This window comes from Triturus cristatus, chromosome 10 (genome assembly GCF_964204655.1).
Source record: "Triturus cristatus chromosome 10, aTriCri1.1, whole genome shotgun sequence".
Taxonomy (NCBI): Eukaryota; Metazoa; Chordata; class Amphibia; order Caudata; family Salamandridae; genus Triturus; species Triturus cristatus.
This window is the reverse complement of record NC_140593.1, coordinates 536,959,823-536,977,018: the sequence shown is the minus strand read 5'-3', so window position 1 is coordinate 536,977,018 and position 17,196 is coordinate 536,959,823. Positions and strand designations below refer to the sequence as shown.

The 17,196-nt window shown below is 47.0% G+C and overlaps 1 protein-coding gene across 1 annotated transcript in view; it reads left to right on the top strand.

Moving 5' to 3' along the window:
- Nucleotides 1-17,196, top strand: part of GALNT11 (polypeptide N-acetylgalactosaminyltransferase 11) — a 319,722-nt gene that overhangs the window by 191,601 nt on the left and 110,925 nt on the right. The window contains exon 5 of the mRNA XM_085632014.1: nucleotides 8,515-8,640. Within this exon, the coding sequence (XP_085488140.1) occupies nucleotides 8,515-8,640 (126 nt within the window). The remainder of the gene's footprint in view (nucleotides 1-8,514; nucleotides 8,641-17,196) is intronic.

Sequence of the window (17,196 nt, the reverse complement as noted above, 5' to 3'; positions counted from 1 at the left end):
ACAAACCCAATAGCTCGCATAGGGGAAGCCTATTGATTTTGCCAATGCTTGTTAATTATATGTAACTTTCTTCCAAAATCTGCCATTGGTTCACCTGTGAAGGTCTCTGTTGTATATCAGGTTTATCTAACGCATTACCGAGCTTACTTGCAATTTTTTCTTCCAACACCATTCTTTCCACAATAATATTGGTTGAACTGGATTCAGCAAGGATGAAAACATTTATGACCTCTATTGATCATATCACACACAGATGTAGTCTTCGAGGTAGTGCTCAACCCCAACAGACTTCCACTCACACTCAAAACACGATACTGAACACTCATAGGTTTACAACGTAGGTTTACCAGATCTCTGAACTTAATCTAATACTTGACTAAAAGCCAGCCCAGGACCTAGTGGTGTTTTGACAGATGTTCAAATTTCTGTGATCCAAACAAAATATGGACCGTTCAATGGTGAAGTGCTTGCAGTTTATCTAATTGGACTGGGGCATATTAAGATACTTTGCAGAACAGTAGCCTAGATGAGACCACAACTTGAATTAATAGAATAACTACATAAGAAGGGGTGCACTCCACTAAGGCGCAGACGTGTGGTTGCACAATAGAGCAAGGCTCTCCAATGTCGGTCCTGGAGGGCCTGATCCCTGACAGCTTTTTGCATATCCACATTTAGATAATCAAGTTATCTTAAAAATCTGGCATAGGGAGGAGCTTAGCGCGTGATCAAGATGGCCGCGTGAGCCTAGAGCTCCCGAGACCCTCGCTCCCTCCGGCATCTATCCTGTCTATTATCCTGTACTTGACGCCCGGACTATTGGAGAGGATCTGCTGCTGAGGCGGGAACCGTTGTCCGGGTCGAAATCGCCCACCGGAGACCGAAGTTATACTGCCTGGAAGTTTGGGGCCTAATCCCCGCACGGTGCCCGGGACTTGCGTTGGCACTGTGCCCGTGCCCTAATTGAACAACAGCGGCCTGGTCGGGGAGGAGTCGTCGGAGGCGGAGGGGACTTCACTTTCGCTTTCGATTTCGCCTTCCAGTCTCCAGGGCGCCCGGGACGGGGCGTGCGCGGCGCCAGCCACTGGTTGCATGCCCATTTACCCTGTACGGGCCAGGAGATTGTCTACACGGCAGATTGAGATGTCGACCAGGTCGGACGCCGAAAAGCTGAAGCCCAAGAACACCAGGCGGGGCACCTCCACCCAGACTAATACCATGGACCGCTATGCCCATCAGAGGGGGTCCCCGGGCGAATCGGGCCCGACGTCGGAAGCCTCGAAGGACGCGGCGTCCCCCTCCACAGAATTAACCCTGCAGGACATCATGGGGGCCATCGAAGGGATGAAGTCCTCGATTGGGCAGCAATTTGAGACCCTGGCACAAAAAGTAGATGCCATATCGATAGATGTCAACCTGGTTCGGGCCGACCTCGGCAAAACTAATGAGCGGGTTCAGTCCTTGGACCTCAAGACTGCCGGCCTCCTGGGCGATGTCTCCGGCCTCCAGCAGGAAGTCCGTACTCTCCGGGCAGCAAATGATCACTTCGCCCGCCGGTTGGAGGACTTCGAAGGCCGTGCTAGGCGCAACAACGTCCGCATCATTGGGGTCCCGGAAAATTCGGAGGAGCAGTCGGTGGACCTGTTCGTGGAGGACCTGGTGGTGAACCATCTGGCACCCAAAGGCCTTAGCAGGTTCTTCACCGTCGAACGGGCCCATAGGGTTCCTGGCGGGAGGCCTAAGGTGGGGGCCCCACCAAGGCCGATTGTCGCCCGGATCTTTAATTTCAGGGATCGAGATGCCATACTACAAGCATCGCGGATGGCCGGCCCGCTGCCATTCCAGAACACTACTGTAAGCTTTTATCCGGACTTCACTCAGATGGTGCAAAAGCAGCGGCAAGGCTTCATGGCGGTCAAGAGACGACTGCGTGAGATGGGACTAAAATATGCCATGCTCTTTCCTGCAAGGTTGCGGGTGGTGTTCGAAGAGCGAACTTTCTTTTTTGAGGCACCCGACATGGTCGGAGACTGGTTGGACACTCTGCCCCAAGGGCGGCATGGCGTGGAACGTTCTGGTGGCACTGATGGTGCCGGTGACGAACATTGACCCGGGACTTAAGTACCACGACTCCGATCCCTCCGGGAGGTTGATAGTCCGGGGGGTGGCGGGGGCGGTAGGGGAGCTTTTCCTCCTCTGGGGTTCTTTCCGTAGACTAGTTTTATAAGGGGCGACAGGCACACTGCAAGTTGGGGGGCACTTTAGAGCTTACGCAGGGGTGCAGGGTGGGGGGTGGGTGGGGTTTGTTGTTGGGGTTGTTGTTGTTTTTGGTTCTGCAAGGCGTCATGATGCAAGCTCCTGTGGTTCGGGTCGGGTTCCACGTGGGTGGTGGTGGTCTCCTTACACGCTGGGATGGGGGGTAGGGGCCTCAAAATACTCAGTTGGAATGTGAATGGCCTGGGGGATCGTATTAAGCGTGGGATTGTACTGCAATTTCTGAAGAGATGTGCCCCTGATATTGTCCTCTTGCAAGAGACGCACTTGATTGGCAACACGTGCCATGCACTCAATCGTAAAGGCTATAAGTTTGTTGCGCATTCCGGGTTCACCTCGGGTTCCAGAGGGGCGGGAATACTAGTCAGGTCCTCTCTCCCATTTGAGGTTGACTCTACTACTGTAGACGATAGGGGGCGCTTCGCGGCAGTAGCGGGACGGTGGGAGGGCAGGACGCTGGTCCTGGTGTCGGTTTATGTCCCCCCTGCATTGCAGCCCACTACCCTAGCGGACTTAGAGAGGACATTACTGGGTCTCCCAGAGGGCGTGTTGGTGGTGGGTGGTGACTTTAATGCGGTCGGCTCAGGCCTGCTTGACAGGCACCCGCAGAGGATTTCGGGGGGGGGCTCAGAAGTGGCTTCCTGATTTCATAGACACCCTAGGGCTGGTTGATTGTTGGAGAATGTTGCATCCCACACAACGGCAGTACACTTTCCACTCAGGTGCGCACGGCAGTCTCTCCAGAATTGATTATGTCCTTACTTTGGCCGCACACGCTTCTGGTGTCTCTGAGGCCAGGCACATGGCACGAGGTATTTCTGACCATTCTCCGGTGTGGATCTGTATGGATGTTGCCAGAGGAGTGGGTGGTAGGGTGGCCCCAATTAACCCGTGGCATCTCAGAGACCCTGTGACTCGTAGTGCGGTACTTAAGGCGATCGACCGTTATTTTCAAGAAAACCTCGGTTCGGTCACGTCGGCGGTGTCCTTGTGGGAAGCATTCAAAACCGTGATTCGGGGTGAGGCCCTCTCCTTGATTACAGCGGCCAAGCGTCGGAGGGACGCGGAGGTCGCCCAGCTTGAGGCGGAGATCGCAGACCTAGGGCTGGCCCTGGAGGGTGAGGTCACGGAGGAGGCGCTGCACGAATTGAGCCTTAAGCAATCCGAGTACAGGGCCCTCGTGACTGACGCAGCCAAGGCTCTGAGTAGGGAACAGCGGGGCCGTCTGTACGGCGTCGGGGACAAGGCCGGGAAATTGATCGCGTGGCTGGACAAGAAGGAGAGGGTCAATCGAGTGGTGCCGGACCTAGTGACGGAGGCTGGCGTCCTGGTCACGGAGCCAGAGGACATAGTCCAGTGCTTTGCGGATTACTTCCGCACGGTCTATACATCCGTGTCGGACAGGCCTGTGGAGGACTCAGGTGCACTCCTGCGCGATCTCGCCCTGCCTTGCCTCTCCGACGTGGACAGGGACGACCTTGATGGCGACATTACGGTCGATGAGATCGCGGGGGCGATCCGTTCTTTGCGTCCGGGCAAGGCCTCGGGTCCGAATGGCCTGCCCATTGAGCTCTACAAACTCCAACCGGACAAGATCGCTCCGCATCTACGAGCCATGTTTGTGGAGGCGCGGGCGACGGGTTCCCTCCCGCTCGACCAGCGCCTGGCAACGATCGTGGTCATCCATAAAGATGGCAAGCCTAGAGACAGGTGCAGTTCATACCGGCCGATCTCGCTCCTTAACGCTGAGCCTAAGATCCTTGCTAAAATCCTCGCAAACCGGCTAGTCAGGGTGATCGGTGACCTGATCCACCCCGACCAATCTGGATTCATCCCACATCGGAATACTGCGTTGAATCTTAGGCGCATTCATGGTGTGATCGCAAGGGTCGGGACGATGCGGGAACCGGCCGTGGTGGCGGCGCTCGACGCAACGATGGCATTCGACACGGTTGAGTGGGCATATTTGTGGGCCGCGCTCGCGAAGTTCGGCTTCGGGCCCGGATTTGTGGGCTGGGTGAGGCTCTTATACGAAGGACCTCTCGCCAAAGTTGCGGTTAACGGGAGGGCCTCCAATCCCTTCGACTTGGGAAGGGGTACCAGGCAGGGTTGTCCCCTCTCGCCGCTGTTGTTCGCTCTCGCCCTTGAGCCGCTAGCGGCATGGATACGGTGGCACCCAGACGTGAGGGGGATTCGCTGGTCCCCCGACCACGAGGACCGCATTTCCCTCTATGCCGACGACATTCTGCTCTATCTTACCTCACCCCGGAAGTCCCTTATAGTTGTCTGCGACATCTTGACTTCCTTCGGGAGGAACTCGGGGCTCACCATCAACTGGGGTAAGTCATATCTGTACGCCCTGTGTGGAGACGCTCCGGTTCCCCCGCGGAATTGCCCGATCCAGATCGCCCGGGAGGGCTTTCAGTATCTTGGGATCTATATTTCAGCCGACCCCACGGTACGGTATGAGCGAAACCTGCTCCCTCCGTTGGCGCGCCTGCGGCGGGACGTGGCAGGCTGGAGGCGGCTGCCGCTTTCCCTCCTCGGTCGTGCGGCGCTCTTTAAAATGATGTCGCTTCCCCGCTTTCTTTACGCCCTGCAGAACACCCAGGAGCTGGTCCCGGCCAGTTACTTTCGGGAGGTTGAGAGTCTACAGCGTTCGCTGCTGTGGGACGGCCGCCCGCGTATAGCGATAGCAAAACTAACTCTCCCTTGGTATGACGGTGGTATCGCGCTTCCCGACATCCGGAGATACTATTGGGCCTCCCAACTGAGCGCAGTCAACCACGGAGTCTACGGTCCTGCGCTTAGCCCCGGCTTCGCTATGGACCGGTGGTTGTTGCGGGGTGGTGGCTACTATAGAGCACTTTATTCAAGGGCCCCGGCTGGATCCCTCACGGGGCCGACCGGGGTGGCGGTGCACGTGTGGAAGGCAGTCACGAACTCCCTGGGGTGGAAGGATAGACTCACACTGGCCACTCCGCTGTTTGACTCGGACATGCTGGGGAAACTCTGGAACTCTAAGGGTTTCGACAAATGGGACCTGATTGGTATCTCCAGGGTGGGGGACATGCTGGCCAAGGGGCGGATTAAGTCGTTTACAGAGCTGCAGACGGAATATGCGCTAGAGGGCACGGAATACTTCCGGTACGCGCAGGTACGTCATGCGCTGCGGTCGGTCCTCGTTGAGGGGGAGAAGGTGCCTGAATCCTCTCCGTTGGAGGACCGGATCTTGGACGGCCATGTGCCGGAGAGCACAATCTCTCTCATTTACAAGAAGCTGGTGAACGTCCGTACCGATCTCCTCCTGGGGGTGCGGGACCAGTGGACTAGAGACGGCCTTGAGCTGGACGATGAGGACTGGCAGTGCGCTGTCTCCTCCCCGAAAGAGGTTGCCATCCCCGCCAGGCTGCGGCTGGTCCAGCTTAAGATACTCCACAGAGTCTATGTCACTGGTCCCCGGTTGGTCCACATGGGTTTCTCCGAGGACGGGCTGTGTAAGAGGGGCTGCGGGATGGTGGGCACCTTTCTGCACATTATATGGGAGTGTGGTGTGATTGCGGAATTGTGGAAGCAGATTCATGTTGTGATGCAGGAGGTCACGGGTATTGTGTTGCACTCAGAGGCGCGGCGCTGTCTCTTGAACGTGTGGGGCCCTACAGACTACGATGCTGCGCAGACTCAATGGGTGACCCTTGGTAATATGGTGGCCAAGCGGGATATTGCACGATTGTGGGGATCCCCTAGCCCGCCCACCCTGGATGCATGGAAGGATAACATGGACTGGTGCATGTTTCGGGAGAAAACAGTGTATTGTGCACGGGGGAGGCCCAAGAAATGGCACAAGGTGTGGGGGGGGTGGAACCAGTATAGGGGGTACATCTGCCTGCCTCCTGCCACTGACCCACCAGAGGAGCACCTTTCCCCCTAGCCCCACTTCCGACTTGAGTTTTGCGGATGAAATCTGATAGAAAGTTAGTGCCTCTGCCTCTCCCTCCCCTCCACACTTGAGGGCTGATCTGATGGTGGATATGGGGCCGCCTCATCGGTGGGATCTGGCGCGAACACATGATGTATATTGCCTTGCTTGTTATGTTTTTCTTTAAAAATTGAAACCTTTTTTCTCTCCTGCATGACAGCTGTAGAAGACTACATATGTTGATTGACGAGCTGCCGAACCTCCGGGTTGTCGGCTGAATAGCTGTGTATCTGAAATATCCGAATAAAGGTTTTAAAAAAAAAAAAAAAAAAAAAAAAAATCTGGCATAGATCCGAACCTCCAAGACCGACATTAGAGAACCCTGCACTAGAGAATGAGCTGGTTTAGTTACAGTTGCTACTTCTGAGTCAAAGTAGAGCAATGATTCAAATATAACTCCTAGACTTCTTATAGGCTACAGTGGTGAAGGTGGAGGGTAGAAGGTATCATAGATCAAAGTCTCAGTTTTGCTTGCTTTAATATATTGCTGATTAATTGACTTCCCCTTGAAATCGAGCAGTGACAGAAATGGCACTGGAGGACTCACCCTGCACATCTTTCCAGATATGAGTGTCTTTGCATACATTTGAAAATATTGGCCATGGGCCTGCAATTAGGACAGGCAAGAGAACCATATGAATGTTGCTCATCAGGATTGAGAAGGGACAGCCTTCCGGAAATTCAGAGTTCACTGTATGTGAAGAATACATGAAATGGCCCAACTGAACAAATTGTCTCTTTTTCTTCTTATGAGCCTTGGGCTGGGTCATATTAGTCTTTTTCAGGCTATTAGCAAGTCTTACTGCTCGCCACACTGTTTGATCACACTGACTGTGCATATCTTGCTTAAGTGCCCTCACATTCAGTTTAGGCAGATAATCCAGGTATGGCAAATAACTCATATTTTCCATTTCCTCTTTTTAAATTGTCATCCTTATGCCACGTTTGCATTACAGTACTTATAAGGTTACTAGAAATTGCAATTCATTGTCTATCGATTGACTTTGAGAAATACTATTTGACTATCAGTATTTCTAAGAGCAAATTCCTAATTATGAATCCGAAAGGGTAGAATTGATCAACAACCTGGGAAAAGATTGGTCAGAAAGCTATCCTGGTTCCAGAAGAGGCAGAAAGTAACTTGAACACTATTCCTGAATGCAGGTGCTGTTTTACGATGAAAGGGAAAAGTCTGATCCAGTATGCTAAGCGCGATTACCCAAGGCTACTTTATTCAATCAGTCGCAGTGGCTGCCGCTGAAACAGAACTATGTGGTTTCAATACCATGTCATCAATACAAAAAAATTGAGAACCGCTTTCAAAGTGCCTACCTGCGGCAGAGAATGTGCACACCGCTAATTCCACTAAAACTTAAACTGGGCACAAACTGTATATCAGAGAAGATCTCGTTATGCCCCGTTTTAATCTACCTCTGGATCCAAAACAACACGTATGCAAGTGTAGATATAAGATCATTGCACAGTCATGACAATAGACCGCTTCAAGAAGGGTATGTGGAGAGCACAGTAAGTTGTTGCATTTACAAGGAATAATTCCACTTTACCACAGGAAACAACAAACAGGGTCATTAAGCATATATATTGGCAGTACAAATGACAGGCGCCCTCTGTATTGACTGGGAAAGGTCCCTGTCATCGGGTTATTTATTAAATAAGTGGCAGTACGGTTTTGAAGTATATCTTGATGTGATACAGTCTGACATCTGCCTTGTTTGGTATCTGCATTTCAGGGTTGGGGTACTCCCTGTGCAAGCCTACACTGCAAAATGGCATCAAAAAGCAAACATCGATGGCCTCTATGAAACTGGATTGGAAACCTTTGTACATTTCATACTGTTTTGCACGAAAGCATCTACTGTATGTAGGAAAATAACTCTTTCCCCTTTTCAGGTTATATGGCATCTCAGCCTGCGAGGAAGCTATGACTTTGTGTTTTAGACCTTGCTCAACAATGATTTACTCCTTGGAACACCCTTTGGAAATCGGTGCAATACATTAAATGTAATTTTTACGTATTTTAACTGTTTGTGGTTTTATTTCTGTCGCTATCACAGAACACTGGGTATTTTTTAATTGTTTTTGTTTTAAGCTTAGTAATTATATATATTGTTTGACATTTTGTCAAAACAATACAGATTTATTATTATTAAGACAAGTAAAGTGTGGTTCTTCAAAAAATGTAAATTGCTTTTGTGTATTTAGGGGAGTTAACATCTTTGTCAATCTTTCTTGGATTTCAGCTGACTTGAAGAACCCACTGGATGAGTACACCCAAAGAAATCTTCCCAGTAAGGTGAAAGTGGTCCGAAATGAGCAGCGAGAAGGTCTTATTAGAGGAAGAATGATAGGAGCATCTCATGCAACAGGTATAACATTTGTGGCAACATATAAACATGGGTCTTAGTATAACATGTGAGCCCCATTGATTTATACTGGTGTTGTAACTGTAGATCTAACTTTTGAACACTTAGAAATCTTAGTATTGAATGAAAGTATGTTCCTATGAAATATAGTACTGACTGTAAGTAGTGAGACTGTTGACTGACTCAATTTGGTCACATTGTTCTTGTATTTTCTTTCATGATGAAGAATGGAGCTTGAATGCATTGTTGTTGGTATCACCTCAGCAGCAATTGCGTAGACGGATAGGTTCATAATCACTGCATTGTAAGCCTCTTAAAATAACAACCTGACATGCAGTTAAGTCAACGTGGGCTTTTATCTTTCCATTTCAGAAAGTAACCAGGACTACTGAAAGCCAGATGTGTTATGTTATGTTATGTTATTGAGGATTTGTAGAGCGCACGTTCACCAACAGGTCTCTTACGCTGGGTAATTTTTCTTTGGAGGCACCGATTTAGATAAGTCCATGTCTAGCTGTTAGCTTGGGTAAAAAGCCTGGTTTTCAGCTTTTTTCTGAAGCGCATAAGGTCTGTTTCTAATCTCAACGCTGAGGTCAGAGAGTTCCAAAATTGGGGTCCCTGAGTTGAGAAACGTAACCCTCCTATCCGTTTGCATCTGAATCTAGGCACCACCAATAGATTCATATGCATATATTTTAGAGTGCGCAGTGGAGATATATACTGAGGGCCAGTACCATGTATAGCTTTAAACCGTATACATCCTGTTTTAAACTTGGAACGATGCTCCACTGGAACCTAGAGGAGTTCCTTCAGTAGCGGCTTGACGTGATATTGTCTACCTTGTTGATAGATGATTCTGATGATGTGACTCATCTGTTAAAGATGAGCAGTTACAGGGCAGTTAAATAATGGGTAGCTTAATTCCTGTTGGTAACCAATTCTTCTTTGTACTGCGATTTGCTTCACTTCTCAAAATGTCCAATTTTAGGAAGAATGTTAGGAAGAATGTTGGCAAGAATTGTTATCAGGATTTCACTATATATGACCTCCTTGGTATGGTAGGGGATTTCGATAAACCCCAGAACTTCAGATTATCAACTTGTTAGTTGACATTTTGTACTTCTAAGTAAAAACAACGACTTTTAATTGAAGCTGAAAATATGTTTGCGTATGCATCAGAAAGGTCTAACAGACATTAGAATTTGAGAGCTAATTTTTGTAACCTTTATCCTAAAACTAATTTCTTTTTGTTGATGTACAGAATTTCCCCTGTATTTACCTTAGCTTGGATACCCAAAATACAGATCATCTGATACTGAGTCAGCCCTGCCATTCATGACAGCCCCATAAGTTTGGTCATATATTCAGATGCTTCGAAAAAGTATGCAAGTCTATGTCAATGGTCATTCTAGGCAATTTTACTGCATGCATTTCCACAATTTTGAATATGGGGATGCTCTCAAAATGTGCAGTGATTCTGTTACCATTCATTTGACAATTTACTCTAATGCTCTAAAGGAACACCTTAGAATATAGGTGCTGTAATGAAGACATTTTAGCTTGGATGCAGAATTAAGGGGAAATTAAAGTTCTTAACAGACTGGTGAAGTGAAAAAGAAATGCAATTCACTATATAAACAGGGCCCTGCTACACCCCAAATAAAATTAAATGCTAAACTGAACCAGGGAGCATAAGCTGACTAATATATTGTCTGCACATGAGTCATCAGCTGAAAGGAAATTCGCTGTCAATTTCTCTGTACCATTATGTGCAGGTTAAAGGGGTGTAGGAAAGATTTAATATAGAAGAGGCAACATGTAGAACTGGTAAACATAGGAGCTCCACGGATCAGTGCCTTAGTGTCTGTTGGAGCCAGTAGACATGAAGAACATCAATGTTTACTGTAGGAAATTGTATAATTATTTGGGGTGGTCAAAAGTCTACCTGAAAGGATAAGCCAACCGCCTGCTAAATGTCACAGAAACTGAATAAAATAAACCTGTTCTCAATCTTGGGTAACATAACACAGAGCAATCGGGCAAAAATCAAAGGCAATATGTAAAGTATTTAAGTAGTGCATAGACGAGAAAAAAAGACTACGGCGACACAATACAACTGCATAGGCAATTTTAAAATAAAGAGAATAATGTTATTTGTAAAAGAAGACCAAAATTCCAATAAGGGGGACTTGAAGTGAAAGTAGCGCCAAATACAACAAAGTGCCAATGATAGTCTATGGAAGCGGTAGACAGAGTTCTAGGTTTGATATGGGGCTGACCGTGATAGAGCTCTGGTTGAATCTAATCAGGGGATTGTTCCTGGTAAAAAGTTGTGAAATAAAACAGTTCAAAACTGTTTCTTTGTTCAATTTCGTAAAGGGACTTTGCCCTTTTTGAGAAGAAAAATCCTCCTAGAGAAGGCTGCTGCTAACATTTTAGCCATTGCAGCAGGCGCAGTTCCTGCATGAGGGCGTTTGGGGCAGAGCACCACCAGTCTCAGAGGAAGGAGATTGAAAGACTGGTCTGGAGCTGCCTGCAGCACTTATACTGTCTGATAGTAGTGCAGCACGGCCGTGTACAAACACACGCTGCGCATGCGAGGTGGACGACTTCAATATCGCCCAAATCACACATGTGCAGTGTGTGTCTGTGAGGCAGTGGTGAGGGCAAGCAGGCGCTACCTAAAGCAGCTGTTTTTCCAGGGCTTCGGTCGAATACTCGGCTTGCCCGGATTTCTGACGTAGCTCAGAACCTGCTGCTAAGATTCCGCCTCCTCCTCTGACTGGCTTTCCCTTATGATGGTCACCCTATGACAATAGGAGGCGGGATTTCAACGACTGCTTCCTGTGTTTTGTTCGTATTTCCCTCCTTCCTTCAACCATTTTCAGACCGGCCCGAGAGAAACATCTGGGAGAAACTCCGTGATCAAGCTGAAAATAGTGAGCTTGTCAAGCTGCCTTAGAGGCCTGGCGCGCGTCATCTGCCTTCCAAACTTACAGTCTACAGTGAGCTAGGTGCGTGCCCCCACCCCGTCTGCAGTTCGGGGGGGGGGGGGTCAGCTTCAGTGAAGTCTGTGTGGCGAGGCCCAACTCAGCCACGACTCTCTGGCCAGTCCAATAAAACCGATCACAAAACACTGCTTACTGTTTGCACCTCCAAATTTCGAAGGAAGAAATGCAGGATGCTGTCCGACCTCAGCAACAGGAACACAACCCATTCGAGCTGCATTTTCGGTTGGCAGTGTTTTACCAAACTCTCATCTAACTTGGTCCAGGCAGAAAAGTCCCAGTGTGCACCAGCTCACAAAGTTAAACTGTTTTCCAATACAAAATATATATTTTTTTAAATCACTGGTGACCTCTCAGTGAGACTTTAAACTGCACAAGCACACCTGTGGTGCGTCATTTGTTTACGTTGCTTTTGCAGAAATGGTGCCCATTTTCCTCAGAAAGGTGCAATTTAAAAAATAAAAACGCCCAACGGAAATTCATAAATAGATGTGGTGCATAGAGTATAGCAGCCGTTCCATTCCAAGTTTATGTTTTGCCTACCAGGTGGTTTCAGAATGTAATTGTCCCCATGCATTGGGCGTATTTTCTTTTCCCAACGGCATAAGATATCTGTGTCATTTTTGAAATCTCTAGAACAAAACAACAATAGTAAGTAAGTATCCGTTTGACTCCATTATATAGTGCACGAGGCCCCGTTACCTGCCTCTGTTAAATACGATACTTGTTTGAATATTTCTTGCATGCTGTTATTACATACAAACTTCCATTAAGACGTATTTGTTTGTTTTTAGGCTGTTTTTTCCTTTAAACTCCCGAGCTAAAAAAAAGTAGTCCTCTACAAAACACCGCAGGGATGTCCCTTCCGTTGGAACAGGCTTGGTTATATTTTCCTGCTTACTTCACCGCACTACATACATTCTCCTTGCCAGCCTTGCTTTCATACTTCCTGCTCATTGATTCCCACCAGCCTCCCCACTGACTCCCATCTCCCTTCTTCCGTTTTCTTGCTTTGCTGGAGCAGCACAGCTACAGAATGTGCTATATTATGCCACATCATTTGCTTTTTCTTGCTGCATAATAAACAAAACGCCCCTCCACTTTTAAAGTTCTCCGGCCGCCACTGCATTGCAGTCAAACTGAAGGCTAGAGACTTAAAGCACTTTGACTCCTCTGGAGCTTTGGAGAATTCTCGTTCAAATTTCTTTTAAGTGCCAATGAAGAATGGGATTTAGACGTATCTTTTGGCAGTGCTAGAGTCTTGAGAGAGATGAAGCTGAAATTCAGTCAGATGCTGTGGAACTACCTTTCAGATACTTTTAACCCACAGGCCCTGCTAGATCTCTGGAAGAAATGTTTTCAAAAGTTTTCCAAACTTACTTCTGGTGCCCAAACAACCATTGGAGTATTCTTCTAAGGCCGCTGGACCTCATGAGAGGACACTTAGAGATTTTCAGGGTATCATGCAGAGGTCAAAGCACAATCCAGCCCCTGCAAACTTGTCATTGTTTAGCTGCGCATTTCAGTGAAAAGGCCTCCTGAATGTTGTTTTCTCCCTGCAGCCACACAGGAGGTCAGCCAACAGCCCCTTGTAGTCCACATTTTTGTTTTTGCCCTGGGTACAAGTCCTTTGGGCTTCCTCTCAGGTCACATACAGCAGATCCAGCCCTCTTCTGATCTTCTGCAGGTCCAGTAAGTGGTATGAGGATAGCACCTTCGTGCCTGACACCAGCATTATGTGGGGGTGACTTTGTGATATTCCCTTACCAATGGGGTAAAGGTTGCTGGGGGCATCGTTACCCACTTTTTAAGCTGTTCTTGTTTGCCCTACTGAAAACAATCTCACAGTGCCCCTCACTCTCTAAATCCAGTTCCAAGATGGGGAATCGCTTCTTCTCTTGTGCAGAGCCTGTGTGCCCACCCAGAGGTGTAGCCAGGGTAATGAGTTGTCCCCTCATCTGTGATCACTAAAAACTGGTTCTGGGGGTAGCTTTCCTTCCACTGTGGTTGGCGCCAGCCTGACTATTGGGACTGAGGCTGCTACTTTCCAAATGTCACCTAACATTTGCTTGCGACAGAAAAAGTTAAGTTCTCGGGCCCCCCCAAATGGTCTTCCTGCCAGCGGAAGAAAACATCTCCCCACTCACAGGCCAGTGGGGACCAATGCAAATTAGCCTCCAGCAACTTTTGGCAGGATAAAGATACATTTCTAAAGGCTGCATTTCAAATATATTTTGTAAAAATCCAAATCCAACTCCCCGTTCGATTGGATTTTCGTTAAATATAAAATAAGTATTTAAGTTGAGACTGTGGCTAGTGCAGGTCAAAAGTTATAGATTTAAGTATATGATCTATACTCTGACCTTTCGTACAGCTACACTCTGACTAGGGACAATGTTGTTTTGGGCCTAGTCATGTGGGGAACATGGCATTTCTAATGTTGCACTCGTTCCACTCTCAAATATTATGCACCCTACCTTGTGGGCAGAAGGACGTGCTAAGGGGTAACTTATTTAATATTTAAAATTGGGTTTTCTTATCTGTAAAAAGAATGATTGATGAATGAGTGATTTTTGACAGGTCTGATCAGCAGGGTTCAAGCTACTACTGTCAGGCTACATAGGGTAGGTCTGAAGCCATGTTTCCACTCTTAGACAGGAATGTGTTGTATCCTATTGAAGATGTGAAACTAAATGGAACTGAGAAATGCCCAATAGCTGACATGTACATACAGTTGTGAAGTGAACGGAAATGGTCTTTTTAGGACACAATGGAGGGAGAAATACCATCTGCCTTCACTGAGAATGGGCGCAGAGAACACACGTCCCTAAATACATTCAGAAAATACGTTTCCAGAAAAAGGATAGAGATTGCCACGATCTAGTGTAGTATTTGTAAAAAAGAAATATTTGATTATTTTTTATTTAATTATATTTTCGACAATATTCTTTTTGTATAACTTACACACTATTATTTACACATCCACATGATTATTTCTTAAAAAACTGATGGCAATTAATGCAAAAATGATACCCCCAAACAAAAGTTCATCATAAATCCTTAAAAAGACATCAACAACCTAAACAAAAACAGTGTCACAATCAAACACTATAAGGACCTCTGCATGTTTAACAAATTCATTGAAGTTAGAACAGTTTCTGCGCAAGCGCAAAAACTGACTGAAAAGGATGCCATCCTTTTGACAGCATAGATGAAAACTGCTGTAGTGCAGTAAGATATTCTTCGCAGTGGGTTTGGTATAGAGAGACACGGAAATATGTGAGTTCTCGTGCTCAATTCAAATATCAAGAACTTACACTCTAGCTCTGCTTGTATTGGGAGTGAATTTAAGATTGTTGTCACGGAGATTAATCAGGATGCGAGTTAATGTTCTCATGCCAACTTAAAACGCCCGTTTTCTATTGTAGGGAAGAGTTGATGTTTGAATATATTTACACAGGGTCTCCATTCACAACTCTTGTGGATTTTCCTATCCTTTTTTCATGATTTTAATCTTTTTGTATTTTTAAGTATGTTGGCTGAATGTGTATGACTGAAGCGTGGGTGATATAGTGGTTGATTGTGACGCTGTTTTTGTCTAGGTTGTTGATGTCTTTTTAAGGATTCATGGTGAACTTTTTTCGGGGGTTATCATTTTTGCATTAATTGCTATCAGTTTTTCGAGAAATAATGTAGATGTGTAAAATATATTGTGTGTAAGTTATACAAAAAGAATATTCTTGAAAATATAATTAAATACAAATAATAAAATATATATATTTTTACAAATACTACACTAGATTGTGGCAATCTCTTTCCTTTTTCTGGGAATTTATTTTCTGAATTCATTTAGGGACGTGTGTTCTACGCCCATTCTCAGTGAAGGCAGGTGGTATTTTTCCCTCCTTTGGAGGGTTGTGTTTAGTATTACTGTCATTCCCGGTACCCCTGCCCATATCAGCTTTTCGGGATCCCTCTCCTTTCTAGTATGTAGATTTTTTGTTAAGCCTAGCCGTATCTTGTGAATTAATTATACCTATTGAAAATAAAGAACCAGGGTCGGGCTTAAATTGCCTGGGCACCAAAATATAAGTGGCCCCCATTAGTGAAGTAGATAGCAAAAAAAAGTGTTAATATCAGGGAAATTAGGAAAAACTGGCCCACCTGACAATAAAACCAGACCGCACAGTGATCTGTCAGACCAGACCATCGGGCATTGCCTGATTGCCCAACAGGCCAGTCTGATCCTAAAAGAGCTTTTAAGGAACGGTAACAAACCTTTATAATTAGTTTTCTTTTTAAATGTGGAATGTCCACAGTACCCTTTCAAGAACTGACCTAGACTCTTTGAAAAGCATTCTTGGAAAAGTCAAATCCGGATCCGCGAAGGATCCCCTGCCAATCTCCACACTAAAACAGCTGGACCTCTCTCATCTGTCCGTCATCCTGAATGCTCTAAATTCTTCCCTGCTTGAATCCACAGTCCCTGGGCATTGGAAACACGCCAAGGTAACCCCTCTCCTGAAAAAGCCCTCTGCCGACCCTAGTGTCCTCTCTAATTATAGGCCTATCTCACTCCTGCCTACCTTCTCTAAAATTCTTGAGAGACACATTCACTCCCATCTCTCCCAGTTTGTCGAAACTCACAAAATCCTCCACCCCTCTCAATCCGGCTTTAGAACTGGATTCTCCACGGAAACCACACTGTTGGGGGTCACAGAGAAGTTGCGCCATCATCTCGACACCGGTGACACAGTCGCACTGATACTGCTAGACCTTAGTGCGGCTTTCGACACTATCTCCCATTCAGTCCTAATCAACACACTGAGGTCCTTGGGCATCTGTGGCTCAGCCTTGGACTGGATTACTTCTTTTTTAGCCGACCGCACTTTCCAGGTCTTCTCTGTCACAGCTACTTACAACATTTACCCGTCACCCTATGGTGTACCCCAGGGCTCCATCCTCAGTTCTCTTCTTTTTAATTTATATGTCAGGCCTCTTGCAGACATAGCAGAACAAGCAGGCCTAACTCTTTTTATGTATGCAGACGACTCCCAGATCATCTTTTCCCTCTCCAGCACTGACCCCGGCTCGACATCCCTTCTTTAGACAGGCCTAGGGAAAATTGCTACATGGATGAACCGCAATCACCTGAAATTAAATGGTGATAAGACGGAAGTTCTCGTCCTAGGCAAAAATAAAGATCTGTGAGGCTCACTACATTGGCCTGCTGAGATGGGCGCCCTCCCCAAACCCTCCAGCCATGTCCATAATCTGGGGATAACTATCGATGACTCTCTAACCATGCACCATCAGGCAGTAAAGGTCACAGCCATCTGCTTTACCCTCTTGAAATGGCTCAGGAAGATCATCTGGATGCTGCCAGGGGACACCCAGAAAACAGTGGTCCATGCCCTCATCACCTCTCGGCTGGACTACGGAAACATCCTTTATCTTGGCTCAAACAAAGCAGTGACCCGTAGACTGCAGTTGGTACAGAACTCTGCAGCAAGATTACTTTGCAAGGTTCCCAAGGCCACCCCGATATCTG